The following is a 23,561-nucleotide window of genomic DNA, read 5'->3' on the forward strand; positions in this document are numbered from 1 at the left end:
TGTATAAGGTACTATAGTTAAATGTAGATACTATGTACATGATTTACAGTTGTTTGCATTGGATAATAAGTTCTAAAGCAAAGTAGCTATCTTCAGCAACAGATCAGAGTAACAACTTCCTATTAGTTATTTACTTATTGTTGCTCTAAGTATTTCTCACTTGCAAAGATAATGCTTTCAATGACTGGTACATTGTTATTGTTTACTTCACTAAGGAACAGATGGCTGATGACGATTAATGGACAAACTCTCAACTAATAAGGTCTCTATTCCTTCTTGGGAAATCTTCTGACAGCTACAATACAGAGAGCCACTCTAATCAGGATATTAATGGGTCCTAAGCAGGGATTACTGTTAAATGGCATATACGGGATCATCTTTTTAGATAATCTGCAAAGATCATCCCAAAATGTGTGACAAGTCAGGATACTATCACATTTATGACAAATGGACCTATTGTTGCATGAAAGCTATAGCCCCACATGTGCTGGTGTGGGTGGAGGATAGAGAAGAATTGTCAAAATTGATGGAATGACTGCCCCTGAGGATGGCTTCAAGGAACTTATTATGGTGTTAATGTAGTTTCTGTCATAAGACTGATGGCTGGCGTACTTGTCCTTCTGACTAGTTGAAAACTTACCAGAGGGTGTGTGGTAGAGTGTAAGAGGGTATCAAATGGGCTATACTGTGGGCTCTGAAGGCACTAGGCAGGCAGTTATAGTATGTACACGCTGAGCTGAATCCTCAAAAACATTTAATAACTCATGGATGCAATTACACATGATCTTGAAATTTGGCTTATTTGTAGTACTGCTTGACCTGCTAAAAATATTTCAAAATCTTTTTGCTCAAATGTCTGACATAATATTTATGGCCAATCAAAATTGTCATAATACATTTCCTATGGGAAGCCATATAATTACAGTGTCCATTACAGCCCTTACCAAACTTATAATGAAGCCAAGCCATACATTTCTGTTGTTGACACCTTTGCTGTTACCACTAATCATCTGGTTGGCTGAAATGTTGTTAACTCTGTTGAGAAAAAAAATCCGCTTTTAATATTTAGCTGTTTTTCTGGATTCAGTTCAACTTGTACATACTATAGTGAGTCAGTAGAAAATTTCATTGAATAAAATTATTTTAAATATTTTTAGCAAGCTAGTGGAAGTATTTAGTGTCACACTTAAGGCACATTTGGGCTTGGTTATACCTAATCAATACTGCCAAGGTACCAGGATGGTATTGTGAAGCTGGTTTGTGCGTGACAGAAAAACCCAACCTCCATGATCCTTAATAACAGTATGATAGTGCATGGTCACAACATCTAGACATTTTATTCAGACATTTAGACATTTAAGACCAGAATTTAGACATAATATAATATGCAAGTTGATACTTAGCTTTTAGTGATAAAGTAATAGATTGAAAGAAGTACTATTCTCATCAATAGCTCCCAAGGGGTCAGCTACAATGTCTAAATCTTGTAGGCCATTGATGAAATCTGTATGTAATCTTAATTAAATCTCAAAATTGGACTAAAATTGTGTAAATTTCTGCTGATCTACATTATACCAAGTGACTAAAAATTAACAATAAGACCATTACCTTTTGAGAATAGCTTTGTATATACTATAAATCTCTGTGTGAAACTTTATCTGTAAATCTTGAAGGAAATTTTGCACATTGTGGACTCTTTGATAGCTTCCACAGTTTTGAGATGGGAGGTGCCTTCTTGATAGTGTTATAGTTAGGTAACCTGTTAATCACAGATGTGAAGCCAAGAGCCCTTCCAATTCTGACACCTTTATACCATGCTAAGTATCTTCATTAGAAAAGTATAGACAATCTTACGGTTACTAAGTAAGCCAGTATTATTATTATTTAATAGTACTATAGTGGTAAAGTGCAAAATTCAATACAGGCATACAGTGTATTATTATCATTTAGTACAAACTGCACATGAAAGCTCTCTACCATTATATGGAGGACAAGGGAGTGATTCACATCTTCCTTGAACAAAGTAGAGAACAGCACTACCACGGTATGATCGTGATCCACCTGATTTAAACATAACATCAATGCAAGTAAACTGTGAGCGATAGGCAGTAAATCGTTCAGCCATGAGATAGCCATAGTATTCTCTGATCCATCCTGTAGGACATGTGTATTTTGCTGGGAGCATGTAGACTGTAGAACGTTTTGTAACATAACATACTGCACATGGTACAAGTCGTCCATGAATTTGTCTGTAATTATCAGTACTGGTTTGATACTCAGTTCCAAACATGTGAGCTCTGTAGGTTGTTCTGCCACCAACTGATGAGAGATAATTTGGATCCAGTGGCAAACATTGTGGATTACTACCACCACCACTTTGTGTGCGATCTGATCCTCCTACTCTCCCGTGATACACTAGTTCTGCAGTTGATGGACACTTACCATGTCCCCATCTTACATAAACAGTTCCTCCATTCCTCTCTCCTTCATCTCCCTTAACCCCTTTCTGTCCTGTAGCTCCTTTTGAACCAATCAACCCTGTTATTCCTGGTAACCCACTATTACCCTTCTCTCCTTTTATTCCTTGATGTCCCATTTCTCCTTTCAGTCCTCCTGGTCCAGGATCACCTTTGTCTCCTTGTTCACCAGGATATCCAATTGGTCCTAATGAAACAGTTAACTGTATTATTATACAGTTATTTAAGTGCTCTACTTAAGTGTGAACCAATCATAAATTATAAGGCAGAGTTTGCTTCTCTGCCAACAGAATGGATGATGTGAATCTGCAAGCAATGACCATCAGATGCAGTTTTAATCCTTTCAATTTTAATGATGCTAATGGTCTGAAGTGATCCAATAAAAAGTTATATGAACATAATTATTTCCTTCATGGTATATTCATTTCTACGTACAGGTGTAGCTATATATAAAACCGTGCCATCATTGTCTGGATCAAACCCACATAATATGTTATCACACAAGATTGTCATGCACACATGTTTGCTAAATATGATACTTTGGTGTAACAACCTCTTTAATACTGTATATACATATATACATACTAGTGCAATTATTAAATTAAAAATGAATTAGCGTTCCAGTGATAAAAAGAAGTGGAACAAAAGATATGAATGATGGCAGCAATTAAAACATATAATTATATTGGCATGCTACAGTATGTACTATCTTTTCAATGTCAAAGTAAGGATTTTCCCACATAGCTATGTTGTAATAGCTATACCATCATTCATATCTCTTGCTGCACTACTTTAAAAGTTAATCCTGAAGCTTCATAATATATATAATATATTCATTATTATCAAGACACACGGTAGTGTGTCGTGGGGCCCAAGTAGCCGGCGCGCCACACCGTGAGTATATTTACAGGAAGAAAGTAAACGCGATTTTCACACCTTTGTAGCTCCGTGATTCCTTATCCTATTAAAACCAAAGTTGCTACAGGAATGCCGGCGAGGTAGGGGAGTCCACATACCAAATTTGAAGAAAATCGCTCCAGCCATTTCCGAGATACGATCGGCCAAAGTTTGGGTTTTTTTTCTTCGTTTTTTTCTTCTTCTACTTCTTCTTTTCGCACACTCTGCAAAATCCGCAATAAAACACGAATGCGTGCTTGGATCGGGCTGAAATTTGGCACACTTAAAGGGCTCATTAAGGCGAATCTCAGTACCAAGTTTGGTAGGAATCCGATGAACATTCACGGAGTTATGACCGATTATCTGCGTAAAATAAGGTCGAAGGTCTGTCACGCCCACAGGGTAAACCGCTTGAAGGAATGAGCTGAACATTGCTATGTAGATGGAGTAACTATCGTAGGAGTGCCTTTTTGTGGTTTGAAAGGAATCCAGTTAAAGGCCATCGAGATATGACACAAAACCCAACCTACGTCACAATTACGCGATCGACTTTATGAATAAAAAAACTATTAGTTTTCACGCCTACCAGGCAAACCGCTTAGAACAGTGAGCTGAAAATCGGTGTGTAGCTGGAATAATTATCATAGAAAGTCCTTGCAGTAGTACAGAAGAATCGTATTACAAACCACTGAGTTATGATTCCAAAGCCAACTACGTGTAGCATATGCGAGATCGAGATACTCTAATAGAACAGTCACTCTAATAAAGCATTCAGCTACGTTTATAACTTACTCCATTATAGAATTATATGGCATTGCAAGTTATTCTGTAGGGAGTTCAGCTACAAATAGTTAATCTTATAGACAATTCAGCTACAAGCAAGTCATCCTGTAGAGAGTTCAGCTACAAAATTAATGTGTTGCTGTAGAGATTCAGAACATTATAAGTCACACTGAAGAGAATTCAACTATAAACAAGTCACCTTGTAGAGAGTTCAGCTACAACAAGTCACTGTAGAGAATTCAGCTACAAACAAGTCACTGTGTAAAGGGTTCAGCTACAAAAAAGCTACCTAGTAGGGAGTTCATCTAGATCAGCTACAAACAAGTTACTTTATGCAATGTTCAGCAACAAGTAAGTCACTCTGTAGAGAGTTCAGCTACAAACAAGTCACTCTGTAGTACAAACAAGTCACCGTGGAGAGAGAGTTCAGCAACCAATCAAAAAAACACCATGTAAAAGAGTTCAGCTATACAAACAAGATATAACTCTATAGAGAGATCAGGTAGAAACTTAACAGATCACACTGTAGAGAGTTCAGCTAGAAACAAGTCATCCTGACTGAGTAGAGAGATCAACTAGAAAACATCACCTTGTAGAGAGTTCAAATCATCCTGCAGATAGTTCAGCTACAAACAAATCACCCTGTAGAAAGATCAGCTAGAAGAAGTCACCTTGTAAAGAGTTTAGCTACAAAGAAACTACCATGTAGAGAATTCAACTATAAACAAATCATCCTGTCAAGAGTTCAGCTAGAAACAAGTCATCCTGTAGGGAGATCAACTAGAAGAAGTTACTTTGTAGAGAGTTCAGCTACAAAGAAACAACCATGTAGAAAGTTCAGCTGCAAACAAATCATACTGTACAGAGTTCAGCTACAAACAAATCACCCTGTAGAGAGATCAGCTAGAAACAAGTCACCCTGTAGAGAAATCAACTAGAAGAAGTTACCTTGTAGAGAGTTCAGCTACAAACAAACCATCATGTAGAGAGTTCAGCTGCAAATAAATCACCCTGTAGTGAGTTCATCTACGAAAGGATCACCCTGTAGAGAGTTCAGCTAGAAACAAGTCATCCTGTAGAGAGATCAGCTAGACGAAGCTACCTTGTAGAGAGTTCAGCTACAAACAAATCACCATGTAGAGAGTTCAGCTAGAAACAAGTTATCCTGTAAAGAGATCAGATAAAAGAGGTTACCTTGTAGAGTGTTCAGCTATGAACAAACCATCATGTAAAAAGTTCAGCTGCAAACGAATCACCCTGCAGAGAGTTCAGCTACGAGAAGATCGCCCTATAGAGAGTTTAACTAGAAGAAGTCACCTTGTAGAGAATTCAGCTGCAAAGAAACCACCATGTAGCTAGTTCAGCTGTAAACAAATCATCCTGTAGAGAGTTCAGCTATGAACAGATCACCCAGTAGAGTTCAGCTAGAAACAAGTCACCCTGCAGAGAGATCAGCTAGAAACAAGTCATCCTTTAGAGAGACCAGCTAGAACAAGTCACTTTGTATGTAGAAAGTTCAGCTACAAAAAAAATCACCCTGTAGAGAGGTCAGCTACAAAAAAATCTCCCTGTAGAGAGATCAGCTAGAAGAAGTCACCTAGTAGAGAGTTCAGTTACAAAGAAACCACCATGTAGAGAGTTCAGCTACAAACTAGTGACCTTGCAGAGACACTAGTTATCTTGTAGAGAGTTCAGCTACAAAGAAACCAACATGTAGAGAGTTCAGCTGCAAACAAATCACCTGTAGAGAGTGCAGCTACAAACAAATCTCCCTATAGAAAGGTCAGCTAGAAGAAGTCACCTTGTAGAGAGTTCAGCTACAAAGAACCATCATGTAGAGAGTTAAGCTGCAAACAAATCACCTATAGAGAGTTCAGCTACAAACAAATCTCCCTGTAGAGAGATCAGCTAGAAGAAGTTTCCTTGTAGAGAGTTCAGCTACAAACAAATCACACTGTAGAAAGATCAGCTAGAAGAAGTTACCTTGTGGAGAGTTCAGCTACAAAGAAACCATCATGTAGAGAGTTCAGCTACAAACAAATCTCCCTGTAGAGAGATCAGCTAGAAGAAGTTACCTTGTAGAGAGTTCAGCTACAAAAGAAACCATCATGTAGAGAGTTCAGCTGCATACAAATCACCTGTAGAGAGTTCAGCTACAAACAAATCACCTTCTAGAAAGATCAGCTAGAAGAAGTCACCTAGTAGAGAGTTCAGTTACAAAGAAACCACCATGTAGAGAGTTTAGCTACAAACTAGTGACCTTGTAGAGACTGATATCAGTTATCTTGCAGAGAGTTCAGCTACAAAGAAACCATCATGTAGAGAGTTTAGCTGCAAACAAATCACCTGTAGAGAGTTCAGCTACAAACAAATCTCCCTGTAGAGAGATCAGCTAGAAGAAGTTACCTTGTGGAGAGTTCAGCTACAAAGAAACCATCATGTAGAGAGTTCAGCTGCAAACAAATCACCTATAGAGAGTTCAGCTACAAACAAATCTCACTGTAGAGAGATCAGCTAGAAGAAGTCACCTTGTAGAGAGTTCAGCTATAAAGAAACCATCATGTAGAGAGTTCAGCTGCAAACAAATCACCTGTATAGAGTTCAGCTACAAACAAATCTCCCTGTAGAGAGATCAGCTAGAAAAAGTTTCCTTGTAGAGAGTTCAGCTACAAACAAATCACCCTGTAGAAAGATCAGCTAGAAGAAGTTACCTTGTGGAGAGTTCAGCTACAAAGAAACCATCATGTAGAGAGTTCAGCTACAAACAAATCAACTGTAGAGAGTTCAGCTACAAACAAATCTCCCTGTAGAGAGATCAGTTAAAGAAATTACCTTGTAGAGAGTTCAGTTACAAAGAAACTACCATGTAGAGAGTTCAGCTGCAAAGAAATTACCCTGTAGAAAATTCAGCCACAAACAAATTGCCCTGTTGAAAGATCAGTTAGAAGAAGTTACCTTGTAGAGAGTTCAGCTACAAAGAAACCATTCTGTAAAGAGCTCAGCTGCAAACAAATCACCTGCACAGAAATGACAGAATTCAGCTACAAACAAATCACCCTGTAGAGAGATCAGCTAGAAGAAGTTACTTTGTAGATTGTTCAGCTACAAACAATTCACCCTGTAGAGAGAGCAGCAAGAAGGAGTCACTTTGTAGAGTGTTCAGTTACAAAGAAACCACCATGAAGAGTTCTGTAATAAATATATGTGAGAGGTTCAAGTAAAATCCAAATTTTATTTCTTTTGAACAAATCTGAAAAAAATGCAGATTAAAATTTAGCATTATGATGTCATCAATATGACATCATCATTATGACTTCACCATGCACAAGATTTATCAAAATTAGTTATTATGTTGATACGACATTCCTCATGGACTAAATTATATAATTGTATTTTAAAAAATAAGTTTTTAAAATACGGCAATAATGCTTTGATTTTACTTGAACCATATTTATATATATAATTTGTACATTTAATGATAAATATTTAAAGTACATCTGCTTCATCTTTTCTTCTTCCTGTAGTAAAGAAAAAAGACAGGTTAAAAAAGTCCCAAAGCCGGCCTATCACCGGCTTTGGGGTATATAAATACAAAAAGAAGTGAAATCTAATCCAAAACAGCCAAGCTGTAAAAAAAGGGTGCGGCCCTCAAAAAGGCTATGGTGAAAAAAGATGTGAAATCCAAGGTGGCGGCCAAGAAATGGCTGTGACGGTAGGTTAATGGTAAAAATTTTAATAACGGCAATTTAGGTGAATTTTTTGCCAAGACCAAGCGGCACAAAAATTCACCTGAATTGTTGTTATTAAAATTTTTACCATTAACCTACCATCACAGCCATTTCTTGGCCGCCACCTTGGATTTCGCATCTTTTTTCACCATAGCCTTTTTGAGGGCCGCACCCTTTTTTTACAGCTTGGCTGTTTTGGATTAGATATATATATATATATAGGTATCAATCAATATCAATATCTATTACTGGATCTCAGTTATCATGATCAAAAACTATAGTTAATTGAAGTGAAAACATACCAAAGTCTTCTAGGGTTGTAGCATGAATACTAGCATTCTTTTGAAGCTGATACAGTTGGAATTGTATGGAAATTGGGCATTATGATGGGATTGTTGAGCAATTATACATATATTATCAGCTTCAAAATAATGCTAGCATTCATGCTACAACCCTAGAATACTTTGGTATGTTTTCACTTCAATTAACTATAGTTTTTGATCATGATAACTGAGATCCAGTAATTGTATAAATTAAAGAGATTTATTAGATCAAGTGGGTCCCTCATTAAGGGAGTATATATTATTTGCTTTTTTACATGCAGTACTAATAACTTATACTTTGCCATTTATAGCAATACATACATAAGTACCTATTTCTCCTCTTGGTCCTCGATCTCCAGTATCACCTCTTGGTCCTGGAAGACCAACATCTCCTTTATGTCCTTCCTTTCCTATTAAACCAGGAGGACCCCTGGGACCTGGTGTACCATTTTTACACCAACACTCATCCTCTTGTTGCCTCTTTGTGATGTCATGAGTGATAATGGTATTTTCATGCAACTACAGTATTAATGGTAAATATTCCATGTATAATATGAAACTGTTCAGCTGTTGTGCTCTCTGTTTTACTTTGTGGTGCAGAAAATTATGCTCCTGATGTAAGATGTCTCAACAAAATTATTACATTCGCAGTTGCTTATCAGTATTAATATAAGTTCCCCTAAAAGCTAATGACACTCACCAAGCAACTCAAGCTTCAAACACACTTGTGTATAACTCTAAAGGTAAGTTTTTGGTGAGTTTGAGGCAAGCTAGGGTTGACCTAGCTTTGCCAGGACAATCGCTTCACTTTCTCCAACCTTAGCTTACCTCTAATTCAACAAAAATGTAATCATTCATACAACTAGTGTGTTTGATAGGGTTGTCCCGGCTTCGCCAGAATGAATGCTTTACTCCCTCTAATCTCATCTTAAATTTACACAAACCTTACTTTCATAGAACTATAGTGTATTTGATGCTTGAGTTACTTTGTCAGTGTCAATAACTTTTAAGGGCACTTACTGACACAGACAATCAATGTCAATAGCCACTGCGAAGATATATTCTTGAGGCATCTCACATCAGGACCCATATAATTGTCCATATTTCTGCACCATAAAGTAAAACAGAGGGTATAACATTCAAATAGCCTCATATTATTATTATATTATACATTCTTTTTAGTAGACAAAGACAACGGATTGCTCATTAAAAGTGAATCTTGCAAACTACCAAATTCATAGAGGCCCTTACAGTTTGACATGCTACCTCACCAGTAACTTCTCCCACAGCTAATTCTAGAAAAGCAAATTTCTATTTTCTTCCACCCTCAGTGGATCATTACTGATCCAAGCCCCCGTTTCCATGCTATTAGTTTTGCAAGCATTAACAGTCAACTCAAACTACAGCATCAACACAAACCTGTGCAATACTGCATATATTACCTTAAGGAAATCTTCCTATGGTGCATCAAAGACAGTTCATAAACCATCCCTAGACAAAGCAAACAATCACTATGATCCCAAGTTTTGTGGCTAACAGCAAAGATCACAGTACATCCTCAAACCATTACTGAAAATGTGTAAAAGGCAGAGCAACCAAAGGGAAATTACCCATGTGAATCTATCATAGAACTACTGAGAGCACAATGCTACTGGTGTAGATGAACATCATCTGAAATTTCAGTCAAACTTGCAAACATACAGTTAAATCATTATCCTGCTCTCAACATAGTATACAGTTTGTCACTCACTGTAGCTAATGCAAAGCAAGAACCTAGCTATTCATATAAACCTCAAATAAAATTGAAACAAATAAACAATAATACAAAATGTGGCTAGTTGGATTTATTGTGTTTGTACATCACAATGAGCATCAAATTACTTCACAGGGGCCACCACACATACACACACACACAAAATCGACACACTCCACACACAAACGTAAACTATAATTTGTAGCCACAGTACACTGGCTCAACGGGGCACTAGCTACACGCTGAACACTCAGCACAGTGTGTTTATAAGGACTTACATTAACTTGTTCCTGCAACTTCAACAACAGTTCCTTGTCATTCTCTACTTGCTGTTGTAGTAGCTTCAGTGTTGACCGGAAGTGCCAAGTCACACCAATGAGCAGAACTAGGCTAACTACTGATATTAACAAACTGACTACTAACATGACATCCTTGTTGGTAGTACTAGAAGTCATAAGTATCGGTTGATTTCACGCTTTCACCACGCTGCAAATTGTACGTTATACAATTTCACAAGTCGCTGTTGCCAGCCTATCAAAATCCACTGAAAAAATCCAAAACAGCACGATTTGTTAGCGTAAAAACTTCGAAGCAACTTCTAAGGCGTGGCTGCTGCAATTGATTTATCTGATACAGTAATTTCCAGATATCCGGCCCGCATTGAATTACCGTATGGTCTAAATATTTCAAGGGGGAAATTTTTGAGGTTGAGCAATGTTGCTAAAAAATTTTTTCATGGATTTGCAAACGCTTACAAAATGTATTGGATTATATGGAGGACTAAATACTTCAAGGATAAAATTTTCACCAGCAACTAACTATACCCAAAAACGCGAAATCAGCGAAATTTTTTCCCCCTTGAACTATGACTGATTATCGACCATACTTGGTGCCTTAACTTCTGAGTAACTCTGTGAAGGAAGGTCCTACAAACTTACAATTTTCACCATCTGCTCTAAGCGAATATATATATATATATATTTTTTTGGGGTGGGGGGGGGGGGGGGGCAGACTTTCAACTTAGAAACTTTTCATACGTAATTTTTTCTTGATAATGTCGCATACCTTATACCGGATATTAGCTTGCCCTTACAATACGTATATGTCAGCCCAGCGTTGAAACCGGGTCGGGTCACCCGGCGGGTCAACCGGGTAACATTTTGTCCGGGTCAGACCCGCTTTAAAAATTATCCAGGTCTGACCAGGATTGGATAGCGTGGGAAGCAAATAGTTTAGTTGGACGGGACGTAAGTGTATAAACGCGTCATAGTACGTCCTGGTGCAACTCAGCTTCTTTCGTGAGCCACGCCCACTTATCGAATGACTGCCTGCAACTATACGTGCAGCCACGTCCATTCATCGGTGATACTTTCTTTGTATTGTAGAAGACAAAGAGGCGATTTAATAGATGTATATAAAATAGTTAACCATTTGTATAGAGTTTCACCAGACCCATTCTTCACCATTGTTGACAGTATTACTAGAGGACATCATCAGAAAATATTTAAGCACCACTCCAGGATCAACCCAAGATTAAATTTCTTTACTAACCGAATTGTAAATCAGTGGAATTCCCTCCCCTATATGTGATCGCGTCAGATAGTTTAAATGAGTTTAAGAACAATTTAGATAATTACTGGCATCAAATTGGATATGGACAGACTAAAAGGCCCTCGGCCTATCAAGACTCAAGGTAGTGAGTCGCGCGGCCAGTAAAGCAGAAACGCGCGCCGCAGACAATAAATGACGCGACCACTACCGTGAGGATTTACAGGAACGAACGTAGTCAAATTTGGCTTGTCAATAACTCACCCGTCTTTTACGCTATCGCTCTGAAACTCTAGAGTTAAACTCATCGTGTCACTAGTAACTACCACACAAGCAGTGAAGCAAATCCATGCCGACTGTTTCGTGATCGAGATTGCCGACATGAAAGGGGATGTTTCGTTTTCTTTTTGTTTTTTTCGCATGCGGTTAGACGCAACCGCAGGTGCATACATTGCGTTCCTTTGTGCATTCCGAACATTGATTGCCCTGCTATCGCTTCAGTACTATCTCGATCGCCTCAAGATTCACATCATTGATTTCACCAGACATCATTACCATACAGTCGTAATTTCAGCACCAAACGAAGTTTCAGTCGTCCTCAGTCGACCTAGAGGCCAAATACAAGCCCCATATTGTTGTTTTCCGCAATACTCGCTTGGCATGTAGGGCAATGTGTCTTTAAACTGTTCTAAAAAATTCGTTGAGATTGAAACATGTTTTCGAGAATGGCTAGTTTGAAATTTGAATTTAGTCGCCCACACGTAATTTGCTCTCTGTAAGAATTTAACTCGGAATTTAAAGAATGACGTAGAGCACAACTGCGGTCACTGGTTATTGATGAACTGGTGCTGTGTGTAGTTAATCAGTACACGTAGCCACAAAGAGAAGTGTGCTGCCATAGATTATAGTCTATAATCTATGGTGCTGCATACCATCGTTCGATTTTAAATTAGTCGCCCCCACGTAATTTGCTATGGGCGCGGCTTAAAGAATGGCACAGAGCACAACTGCGGTTACCAGTTGTTGGCACATGTAGCTGAGGGAAGTGTGCAAAACCACCTGAAAATTTTACAATTGTTACCATGCATTTTATAGCACCCCCACACAAAATTACACATGAAATTACAACATACAGAGGACACATGAATACCAAATAGTTTTCACAACAATAATGTAAGAATTGTACAACAATGACTGTGATATAATTGCTATCAAAATCTTCTCCAGTGGCCCGCCATGGTAGCAAGTCTCACACGACGGCATGTATATTCATCCAAACACAGTGGGAGTAACGAGTAATAAGTGCAGTCACAAGTTGGTATGACTCCATTTGTAGAATCCAGATGAGTGGGTGTGGCTCCACAGTTAACAAACATTCCTGTTATAAATATGTGCTAGAGTTGCAATATAATAGTAGTTTACAACAATACATTGTCTCCATTGTATCACTATCAAACGACACTAAGTGGAGGATATTGTTGCATCTGTAGTATGTACACTCCATCAGTACAACCTGTCTTAATGGGCCACCAGTATAGAATACAACCTCTCTTGAAAAGCCAATTCCAAATTGAGAATTTATACACTACTACCTGCTTATTGAGTGAAGGTGGCAATAAACAAGTTCCACTGTAATTTATGCAGTGATCTGATCTTGTATATTGGATGAGATCCACTTGGCCAGGACAAAATGTGACCCAAATGTCCTGGATGATCCATACTCAACCCAGGACATTTGGGTTGAGTATGGATCATTAATTGTAACTGTATTCTCTGTAATGTATTTATAGAGAATACAGTTACAATTAATTCTAAGATGTGTGGACACATTACAACACATTACAACAGGTACATACAAGACATGCTACATACCGTTTTAGCATTTCAAGTCACCACATTATGTACAGACCAGTCAACAATGCTTCATAGTGCCCATCATTAATCTGAAAAAAGTTACAAAAAATAGAAATGCACATAAATACAGTAAAACCTCATTTATAGTGCCAGCTCTGGGACCAAAAAAATTTGGCCTGAATAACAAGGTGGCCTTATTAATGAGGTCATAAACTACTGTTTATCTATATTTTGAACCTTCTATAGGGGGCCAATATAATGAGGTGATCTTATTGAAGAGGTGGACACTAAGTGAGGTTTCACTATATATATGGTTAACAATGGTGAACAATATTAATGGTTAACAATAATACGTTGAAACCTTACTCAGGTCACTTCTTGTGGCAGATTGCTCTGTACAATGACACATTCAGGGATAGTATTTAGATGAATGATAAAGTAACACATTATGACTTAAATACTCATGATGTGTCACTGCTAGACAGTATCTGATATGGTTACCATATACACAGCACTGCCAAAGCACAACATCGCACTCGCTTGCACGCACAATTTTGCTCAAAATTTTAAAAATTGATAATTAAGGGGTATGGTAACTGTTTCACTCGCAAGACTGTGTGGCAGCTGTTCCCCTTCTGTACAAGTGGCCACCAAGACAGGTCCATTGTGGATGAAAGCCAGGCATTAGATATTTGGTATTTCATGTGTTCAAGGCATTCCAGGGCTTCTGGTAGCCTCAAATCTCACCAGTTTAACTCAGGCAGTGTTGTGGTCACCACTAAACCACTGGAATGCTGTGTTATGTTCATCTCTGAAAAATATAATATAATATCCTATGGATAATGACTTCATCACTTTCGCTTATAAGGACCAAAAGTGAAAATTTTTACACGTTGGGCTGACAGCCAACTGCTTATGTCTGAAGCAGTGCCTTTGGTGTTCTAACAGATTGGCTGCCCCCTTGCTGCCGGTACTCACTGTCTCATACACTGTTCACACTAAATCCATCTCTATAACCAGTTAGAACAGCATGCTTCTTACCATTTTAACAACGCAAAATGCAGCCACCTCCTTAATTAGCTAGGTGAGAAAATTTTGTCTGTACCTGAATAATGACCAGTTTTCACTGTACTATTAGTGATTAGTGATCATGGAGGATTATTTATTAAGATACTAAGATATACAAATGCTACAACCTCTAAATATAGCAGTAAAATTTTTACCCTGGTCCAATAGAGTGATAACTTTTACGTCACAAAATTACATTAAAATGTGTAACCGCAACTTCCACGGGGCAAAAAGTGGTGCAAATTCAATGGCGGAGCGCCTTCAAGAGGCTGCAACTTGGCTTCTGGTGCTCCATTCAGCATGAAACTTACTCAGGACATAGATGAGAAACATATGAAAAACATCACTTGGGCATCAGGTTGGTTTAAAAGGTAGCTAGTAGCTTTGATAATAATATAAATCAATAATAAATGCTCACAGTGGGCACAGAGACAAACTCTGCCCAATCTTGTTGTCAGGTTGGTTTTACCCAGGTTAAAAGGATAAAACGGCTTCCCATGCAATTATCAGCCATAACTCGCCCAGCACGGATCAAACTAACCTGCATTACTTAAACATCTGTTATACTACTCTCCTCTTTGTTCCTGACAACGTGGTTTCATTTAGAAAGACAGTCTCAACAAACCTCAGGCAAAGTAAACTCGTGCCCCAATGGTATGCGTACATTTTCTGCCCTGGGGAAGTGATTATGTAACAACTGTGACGTCAGGTGTTACCACTCTATCTCTAATAATCGTGAAAGACTCTACTGTACAAACCGAGATACAAACACATATGTGACCGGGCCTGTGAAAACAGGGCATGTGGGCACAAACAACACCATGTCACACAACAGGTTGTATCTCAGTACTGGAACAGAATATCTGCATTATGTAACTTGCTTCATAAAGCCACTTAAATGCTTGCCAGGAGATGAAAAGTGTATTGCCATAGCATAATGGTATAAAAAGTTATGAGTGGTGGAAGTTTGAAAAAGTAGGCAAAAGTCATGTGCCCACATGCCCTATTTTTGCAGGCCCAGTCACATATTTTATCATGCCGGTGTCACAGTGATATATGTTTCCCCAGGTAACGTGTTTCCCACACACATATCCCTAGGGATCCGTGTTTCCCCGCACACATATCACTAGGGATCCGTGTTTCCCACCAAAAGCTGTCAGTGATATGTGTTTCCAGTAGCGATTTTTTAAATATTTCACAGCACACACATATCCCTAGGGATTCGTGTTTCCCCGCACATATATCACCAGGGATCTGTGTTTCCCACTAATATATATGGTTAGGTTTCCAAATCACTGAACCGTATATAACTTGCAATCTCACTAAGGAAATATACAAAGTTCTCTTGGCTGTCACTGTTTGATGCTTGCTAAAGCTGCGATGGAGCAGTCCTAGCATTCTGTAGGTCTTAGGAATTATGTTTTTGTAGTGTTGCATGATCCCAAGATAGGTCTGATGATATTATAATTCCGAGATTTCTATGTGAACTATTTGTTAAAACCTATGTGTCAGCTATTTTGTAATTAGTGATGACTTTTGGATTAATATAAGTGGACACTCTTTTTTGGATTAAAGGACATATATCTCGTACTCCACAAAGTTGCTGAGTTTAAATCATTTTGAAACAGTGAAATATCTCCAGGACTACAAACAGTATTATAAATCTTGGTGTAGTCAATGAATAGTAAAGTTTTACTGATGGTAACACAAGATGGTAAATCATTCATGTAAATAATAAAGAGTAGGGGTCCCAAAATACTCCCTTGGGGAACCCCAGATAGAACCGGCAAGGGGGTAGATAATGACTGACTGCATGCCAAAGCTGTAGCTACATTGATTAGCTATACATAGCTTCACATGATTTACTCTATATAGCTAGAGTGAGATAATATTTTGTATATACATGTACTTGTAGCTACTGTTTTATTAAACTGATGCTATAGCTACATATAGCCAAATCACAGCACCAGTTATAGTTGAATGCCAGTGAATGGCTTGATTTCCTCCATTAACATGTATAATTATAGTATCAGTTGTATAGGTATGGCTAGCTATGATTAATAAAAGTGCATGCGCGCCTATGTGCTATAACACTACGTACGTTGCACATGACTTTATAAAGGGCAAACATATTACCCGGGAAAACACATATCACTGTGACTTGTAGATCGCTAGCGAGTTAGTGATATGTGTGCGGGGAAACACGGATCCCTAGGGATATGTGTGCGTTACCCGGGGAAACATATATTATCACTGTGACACCGGTATGCGCTAATCGCCTTTTTACAATTAAGCTTTATAACACAAATACATGTATAGTTAGACTCACCAATTGTGTCTCAGTAGCACTAAATCCCTTCTACACGAAAAGGCAAGCAATGAGACAACAGCCTCTCAAAGATCACAGCCTATTCTGGTGCGCTTATTTAGTAGTAATATAAATTTTAACGGCGTTTATTTACAACAGGACATTATTACGCGCCCCTCTATTGTCTCTGTACATATTTGCCATTTCTCTTATTTCATTTCACAAGAGTTCCTATTGCAAAGGCGTGGTTTCTCCGCTTGAATTAGTCAATGCGTGAAGTAGATCGAGATACTCTAATAGAGCAGTCAATGACTCTAACAGAACAGTCAAGTTTCTACAAGTGCTGTATTTTTATATTGTAAAGTCTATAAGTAGCTAGTGATTTAAACTATGCAATCCAGTGTTAGGCAGAAGTTGTAAATATGCTGTAATATTGATTGCTGTGTTACAGCTGTTTTGTGACTGCTCTATTAGAGTATCTTGATGTAGTACAAGATAAAAGGCAAAGTGTTACTAAGGGTTTACTGGGTGTTAGTTGACTGCAGTTACATGTCACTAAAATTACAGTTGTATTTTAATATTATATCACTGTAATCTGGAGTTTCTGTCAAAACCATGGAAACTCACCTATTGTTTTCAACAGTATATGCTTACTCTAACAAAAAGTATTGAAATCCCATTAAAAAACAGCTTGTAGCTGCAAAAAAAGTAATGATATCATAATGCGGCCATGTGTGAGGTGTGTAAGTTGTAAAATTAATATTATCTAATCAGATAATACAATATTATTGTTGAAGTGTTAATGAGAACTATGTGATGCTGCTAGTTTTTAAGTGTGTGAGCATCTTCATAAATGCCACATAAATTTGATTCTCAATAAAGCACTGTGTATAGATTATCTGATAGCAATAAATAGTTTGAGTTTGGCCGCCGTCCTTTGTTCATAGCATTGCCGTACACAGGAAAGGCGGTCAAACTCAAACTATTTATTGCTATCAGAGAATCTATACACATTGCTTTATTGAGAATCAAATTTATGTGGCATTTATGAAGATGCTCACACACTTAAAAACTAGCAGCATCACATAGTTCTCATTAACACTTTAACAATAATATTGTATTATCTGATTAGATAATATTAATTTTACAACTTACACACCTCACACATAGCCGCATTATGATATCATTACTTTTTGTTGCAGTTAACTCTACTTTACACTGTGAAAAAAGAGGAATATAAGGTGGTATATCTAATGGCTTAAACTATACAAATAATCTCAGTATAGTCTTGCAATATACTAACTATCTTATACTTTAGTATAAACCCCATCTTATATTATGGGAAACAGATTATACTTTAGTTTAACACACATTCTTTGTATGGCTTTGTTTACTTAACTAAATGTGATAACTTTTTAGCTTCACCATCAGATCTCATTATTTTTAGCTTCACCATCTCATTATCACCATCTCATGTGGCTTAAGATTTTTTTTACTGTACCAAACAAAGTCATGATGATTTTACAATAAGTAGCTACACTTCTGTTATCACTATAGCTAGCTAACTAGCTTAAGTTTGTTGTGATAATTTATGCACACATTTTCATATGGCAAAGCATATAATACCAGAAAAATTAATTATTCAATCTAAGAGTCATACAAATCTAGATTTTCTTGCACAGTTAGCACACCTGCAAAAATTCGTAGTAATGATTGAAGGGGTCAGTGGGGTGCGCATGCGTATTAGATGCGCCATCTTTGTCGCTATTGTTGTATCAGAGGTTGTAAATGTGAGTGATATGACGGTGTATCTCGCGGAGAGAGTGTGCGCGATCGGCGCCATCGTCCAATGAGCCACGATGATAGTTATAGACCACAACTGTACATCCCTGCTGGCTGTAGTGGTGAAGTGGCGCGACCAAGTGGACAATTCCTTCGATGGCAGCAATCAAAAACAGCTCTAGATGAGTAAGTATTAGACTAAAATGATAGCTTGTACGATAGGTTTAGCCGTATTAAATTGTTTATTGTGTATTGTATGACAATGGCCTGCAAATGATTCAACTTTGGTGTTGCTGTGTACGTATTACATGTTTTATATCCTGTTATCTCAGCTTATGGCGGATGACGAGTGGACACAGTTCATCAGCGGTAAGAGTATGCATGGTCTGCTCTTATGATTTTGTATATTATCTCTTCAAAGGTACAGTTTCTTGTCGAACCTCTTACTTCTACAGGCTGTCAGTGTACAACATCTGCAGTGTTAGTTTCCTTCAATGGCAGCTGCTTCCTTTAAAGAATCTGGTAGTGACCATATGTGGGCAGTTTTGTTCTTTTTTCACGGAGTTGTTCAACGTCATCTTCTAATTACTTACAGCTGTAAGTGCATTAAGCCTGATTGTGTTTTTATTCATTTTCTTTTCAATAGGGTAGGAATTACAGACTTGGTCTCAGTTCTAGGAGATTCTTCATATTGCTAACATCTGTAAGTAAGTACACTGAGAGTGTCCAGTATACAATTTATATTTACCTTCGTTTAGGTTTGTGGAAACTGGTCTCATTTCTTCTGGGAACCGGTCTCATTTCTTCATACTTTTTATCAACAGCTGACGGCTGCTACCTCATTTGGCACTGTAAATGAGTTGAGTGCTTTCAAGAACCTGTTCCATCTTGTTTGTCCTTATTTCACTGACCATGCTCGTATTGCTAACAAAAGTAAGTTCACTGAGAGTATGCAAATTGTATTATATTTAGTCTTGTTTCAGTTGTACTTAGTGATTACAAGATTCTTGGACTTGGTTATCAGTGTATCAGATGCTTCTTGTGAGCTTATGTAACATGTCAGCCCAAAAAAGTCACATACTAAGTGGCTGTTTTATGTCTGGTTAGACTCACTGATAACACCTGTAAGTACACCAAATAATCCAGAATATGAATTATGTTTGCCTCCATTTAGGGTTGTGAGACCTGGTCTTATCAGACTTGTCTTAGTTGTACATGGATTGTCGGTCCCAGTTTTAAAAGATTGTTACAAACTGTAAGTACGATGATTGTTCAGTATACGCATTATATTTACCATCTTTAATAGAGTTGTGGGACCTAGCCGCCATTCTACATGATAATACTAGGTTTCCAGACAAGGTCTCGGTTTTATGAGATTCTTATTGTTACAAACTGTAAGCCCAACGATTGTCCAGAATACACATTATATTTACCATCTTTGTATTAGAGCTGTGGGACAGTTCTACCAAGCCAACTAACAGATTGTCACAGAGTTCTACAAGGTGATGATAATAGAGGTAATATGTAATGGAACTTGTGAATTGTATTTACTGTCTTACCTGCTGCAGTTGGAAAAATGACAAAACTGATAAATGACAAAATTGATTTGATACTGTCATGGCCAAGGAGACATTGATTTACTAGCTGTACCTATTGTGGTTTTAACATATTTACAGAATTTAATTCATTACAAATATAATTATAGAAATTATTTAATTAAAGTAGCCACAGATTATAGGAAACTAAAAAAGTACAGTAGTATAGTAGCCAACATATGGTTGAAATAGGCTTAGTATAGTCTGATAATACACTGCACTATACTAGTGATTTAATCTCTACTATATGACTGTCTTTAAATGTATTCAATAAGCTTGTTATAGTAAAGTCCTAATCTATTAATATATGCTGTACTATTTCATTACAATACTAACATAATAAGACTGTTATAGACCTTATTATTCTAAGCTTTTTTCACAGTGTTACTTGGACGCGCACTTTTTTACAGCTACAAGCTATTTTTGGATGGGTTATTAAGTTACCTGTAATGATTGTACATTGTCCATAATTTAATACTAATACTAACACTGATATTAAGGTATACAGGTATGCACGAAACCATGCCCGTAGTCTGGGGTCGCCCGCCCCCATTTGCAAAAAGTAAGGGTCTGGGGAAATACAAATACCAACTCATTTCAAAAGGAATTCAATTATGAATACTCCTAGTCACTGTGTTTGTGGTGCCAATTTTTCTACTGATCATGCCATGATATGTCGGCATGGTGGCTTAACATTCATGCGTCATAATGATTTGCGTGACATCACAGCTGAGTTACTGTCTAAGGTTTGTAATGACGTTGCCATCGAACCACCTCTTCAATCTCTCAGTGGAGAAGTAATTACTCCTCGGTCTGCCAACCGACAAGATGATGCCAGAGCCGATATTCACGCTCGCGGATTTTGAGGCGGCGGCACGGCAAAGTGCCTTTTTTGACATAAGGGTGTTTCATCCAAATGCACAGAGCTACCGCAATATTTCTTTTTATTTTTCCGGGCTAGATGGACTGCCCTTGCCACCACCCCCAGCACTAGGTGTTAAAGTGCTGGACAGCTGAAAATACCAGCAATCAAACAAGGCCGCCAGACTCCAAGCGACCCTCGGAGTAGGCCAGATCAATATTAGTAGTTGATGGACGGCCAACTAAAGAGCGATGACCCCTCAACCACATCACTGCAGATCTTAACAATGAAAAACCGCAATACTTCTATTCCATATGTATGCAAGGTAATTTGTTTTTGTTTATTATGTACTGTTTTATCTTATGTCATTAATTTGTAAAAAAATAAAAAATAAAAAAATTCCATATGTATATAGACGTCATGAGCAACAGAAGAAGAGGGAGTATGGTGACCGTGTTCGTGAGGTGGAGTTGGCATCTTTCGCTCCTTTAGTTTTCTCAACAACTGGGGATATGGGCAGGGAGGCAGTCACTTTTTATCGCCGTTTAGCCGAATTACTTTCCAAACGTAATACCGTGACCTACAGCAGCACTCTTGCGTGGCTTCGTTGTTTGATGTCCTTTTCTCTTTTAAGATCTGCAACTATGTGCATCCGGGGAAGCCGTTCCATCTCTTACAGATCATCTGATGCTTCCCCGGATCTGGGCCTTGTAAGTGGCCCTATGGACTTGTAATTGTCCCCATTATTGTTGTTTCAGTTGTGTCCAGCACACACGCCTTTTGTGCTGGGGGTGGTAGGCGGGAATAAAATTAAATAAATAAATAGATTAAGCAGCGCACGTAATACTTGTTACGTCAGATGATTGCATTTCAATTCGAACAAAAGCATTGTGTTGCCAAGGCACTTTCTGTGTGAACGTCATTGCCACGCATTAATTGGCTCCCGATGAATCTGGGCGGTATAAATGATGTAGTATTTGTAGTTCATCAGACCCTTGCTTTTGCGAAGGGGCGGGCGGCGCTAGACTAAGCTGCCTGCTGGCTTATGTGGACACGCTCACCAATCGATTGTTATTGTATGAGATAGGTCAAGGCCAGTTTTTTCGTCGTGAACCACGCCCACTTTATACCGGGAATGTGTCATACTTTTTAAAATTATGCTGTTGGGTATGCGCAAAACCACACCTACTTACAGGAAACGTATCTTGCTGTTTGCAAACTTACGTGGAATCATGCCCACTGACTACCATCGTTAAGTATAGACACCCTCGGCTTAACGCGCTAGTCAGCACTCGTTGGCGCACACCTCACTTTAAATTAATTCTGGTCATCCGGGTCAACAGTAGTGACCCGGTCTAAACACAATTAGTGCAGTCTTGATACTGATAGAAGTGTGCTGGATTTTCCGACGTTGGAATGTTTGGCAATGAATAGCAACTTGCATGATGTGTGAGCACCATACGTACCTTAGTGGCTGTTGACTTCAACACCTTGAGATATATGGATATAACACATGAAATGCAATACGGATAATAAAGTAACACATGGAAAATTATTTCTGCTGGTATAGGTCTACTACTGTGTGGCTCACTTCAGTATTTAATAATAAAGAATGCAGTTCGCACAACTCAAGGCCAAACCATTGAGTTCACTTACATTATCAAGTGATAAAGCAAATGCACTTAACCAACAGTTTTTATCTGTTTTTACTCAGGAAAATTCTGATATTCCTACCCTGCCATCAAATCAATATCCCTATACAGAAAACATCGATTTTACTAGCAATGGCATCAAATGTATTTTAGAAAACTTGGATTCAAGCAAACCTGTTGGTCCTGACAGTATTCCCACCCGTATTCTGAAATTATGTGCTACTGAAATTTCCGCTATACTTCAAGTTATATTTTCTCAATCATTTAAGGAATACTCTCTAGTGACTGGCTCCAGGACAATGTTATACCTATTCATCAGAAGGGTGACCCAACTGTACCAGCTAATTGCAGACCCATTTCACTTACATCAGTGTGCTGCAAGGTTATGAAACACGTAATTTATCATTCCATCATGTCTCACTTAGAACAGAACAACATACTTAACCTCCTCTAACATGGATTCAGATCTGGCCACTTATGTGTTACCCAATTACTTACCATGATTGGAAAACTAGCTAAGAGTCTGGATGATTGTAAACAAGTTGATGTTGTATTCTTGGATTTTGCTAAGGCTTTCAACAGTGTGACCCACCAAAGTCTACTTTTAAAGTTAGTCTTATGGTATTACTGGTAGGACTCATTACTGGATATCTCAGTGGCTACAAAATGAACTCAAAGAGTAGTGATTAATGGAACTGAATTTAAGTATGTCCGTGTAATATCAGGAGTCCCCCAAGGAACTGTACTAGGTCCCCTTATGTTTTTGTTATATATATATGTATGACATCAGTGAAAACATCTCATCATCCATTCGTCTATTTGCAAATGACTGTATTGTATACCGATCAATCAGTAACAATGACAATACCACCTTTTTACAGAAAGACCTTGATAACTGGGAACATATATAACAGATGAAATTTAATGTTAG

At 38.0% G+C, this 23,561-nt stretch overlaps 2 protein-coding genes and 1 long non-coding RNA gene across 9 annotated transcripts; 1 reads left to right on the forward strand and 2 right to left on the reverse strand.

Moving 5' to 3' along the window:
* Positions 1–1,864: 1,864 nt before the first annotated feature.
* Positions 1,865–10,579, reverse strand: LOC136251303 (short-chain collagen C4-like). Its single transcript, XM_066043748.1, has 3 exons — positions 10,240–10,579; positions 8,538–8,727; positions 1,865–2,664 (listed from the first exon to the last, which is right to left on the reverse strand). The coding sequence occupies exons 1-3, from the start codon at positions 10,414–10,416 to the stop codon at positions 1,943–1,945; spliced, it is 1,089 nt and encodes a 362-aa protein (XP_065899820.1). The 5' UTR covers positions 10,417–10,579; the 3' UTR covers positions 1,865–1,942.
* Positions 10,580–12,591: 2,012 nt separating this feature from the next.
* On the reverse strand, positions 12,592–16,981 carry LOC136238185 (uncharacterized). The gene is made up of 3 exons (XR_010692841.1): positions 16,761–16,981; positions 13,382–13,452; positions 12,592–12,887 (listed from the first exon to the last, which is right to left on the reverse strand). It is a non-coding gene; the product is annotated as an uncharacterized lncRNA (long non-coding RNA).
* Positions 16,982–18,492: 1,511 nt separating this feature from the next.
* On the forward strand, positions 18,493–20,038 carry LOC136238158 (uncharacterized). 7 transcript variants are annotated; one of them, XR_010692838.1, is made up of 7 exons: positions 18,493–18,890; positions 18,943–19,118; positions 19,168–19,228; positions 19,280–19,454; positions 19,505–19,645; positions 19,696–19,776; positions 19,969–20,038. XR_010692838.1 is itself a non-coding variant. In XM_066028513.1 (7 exons), exons 1-4 carry the CDS (start codon positions 18,830–18,832, stop codon positions 19,564–19,566), a joined length of 399 nt encoding a protein of 132 aa, XP_065884585.1. In that variant the 5' UTR covers positions 18,493–18,829; the 3' UTR covers positions 19,567–19,645; positions 19,696–19,776; positions 19,828–19,915; positions 19,969–20,038. The 7 variants fall into 7 exon arrangements, 5 of the variants coding, with proteins under 5 accessions (XP_065884585.1, XP_065884592.1, XP_065884581.1 ...); XR_010692840.1 differs by having other exon boundaries at positions 19,168–19,224; XM_066028513.1 differs by lacking the exon at positions 19,168–19,228 and adding an exon at positions 19,828–19,915 and having other exon boundaries at positions 18,943–19,043.
* Positions 20,039–23,561: the final 3,523 nt, after the last annotated feature.

The sequence above is a fragment of the Dysidea avara genome, chromosome 1 (genome assembly GCF_963678975.1).
Source record: "Dysidea avara chromosome 1, odDysAvar1.4, whole genome shotgun sequence".
Taxonomy (NCBI): Eukaryota; Metazoa; Porifera; class Demospongiae; order Dictyoceratida; family Dysideidae; genus Dysidea; species Dysidea avara.

Coding starts and splice junctions, on each gene's coding strand:
- LOC136251303 (XM_066043748.1), bottom strand. CDS start 10,416: ATGACTTCTAGTACTACCAACAAGGATGTCATGTTAGTAGTCAGTTTG. Junction 8,728..10,239: donor AGTTGCAGGAACAAGTTAAT/GTAAGTCCTTAT, acceptor TTAATACTGTAG/TTGCATGAAAATACCATTAT. Junction 2,665..8,537: donor AGGACCAAGAGGAGAAATAG/GTACTTATGTAT, acceptor CTGTTTCATTAG/GACCAATTGGATATCCTGGT.
- LOC136238158 (XM_066028513.1), top strand. CDS start 18,830: ATGTTTTATATCCTGTTATCTCAGCTTATGGCGGATGACGAGTGGACA. Junction 18,891..18,942: donor GTGGACACAGTTCATCAGCG/GTAAGAGTATGC, acceptor ATCTCTTCAAAG/GTACAGTTTCTTGTCGAACC. Junction 19,455..19,504: donor TGCTCGTATTGCTAACAAAA/GTAAGTTCACTG, acceptor GTCTTGTTTCAG/TTGTACTTAGTGATTACAAG.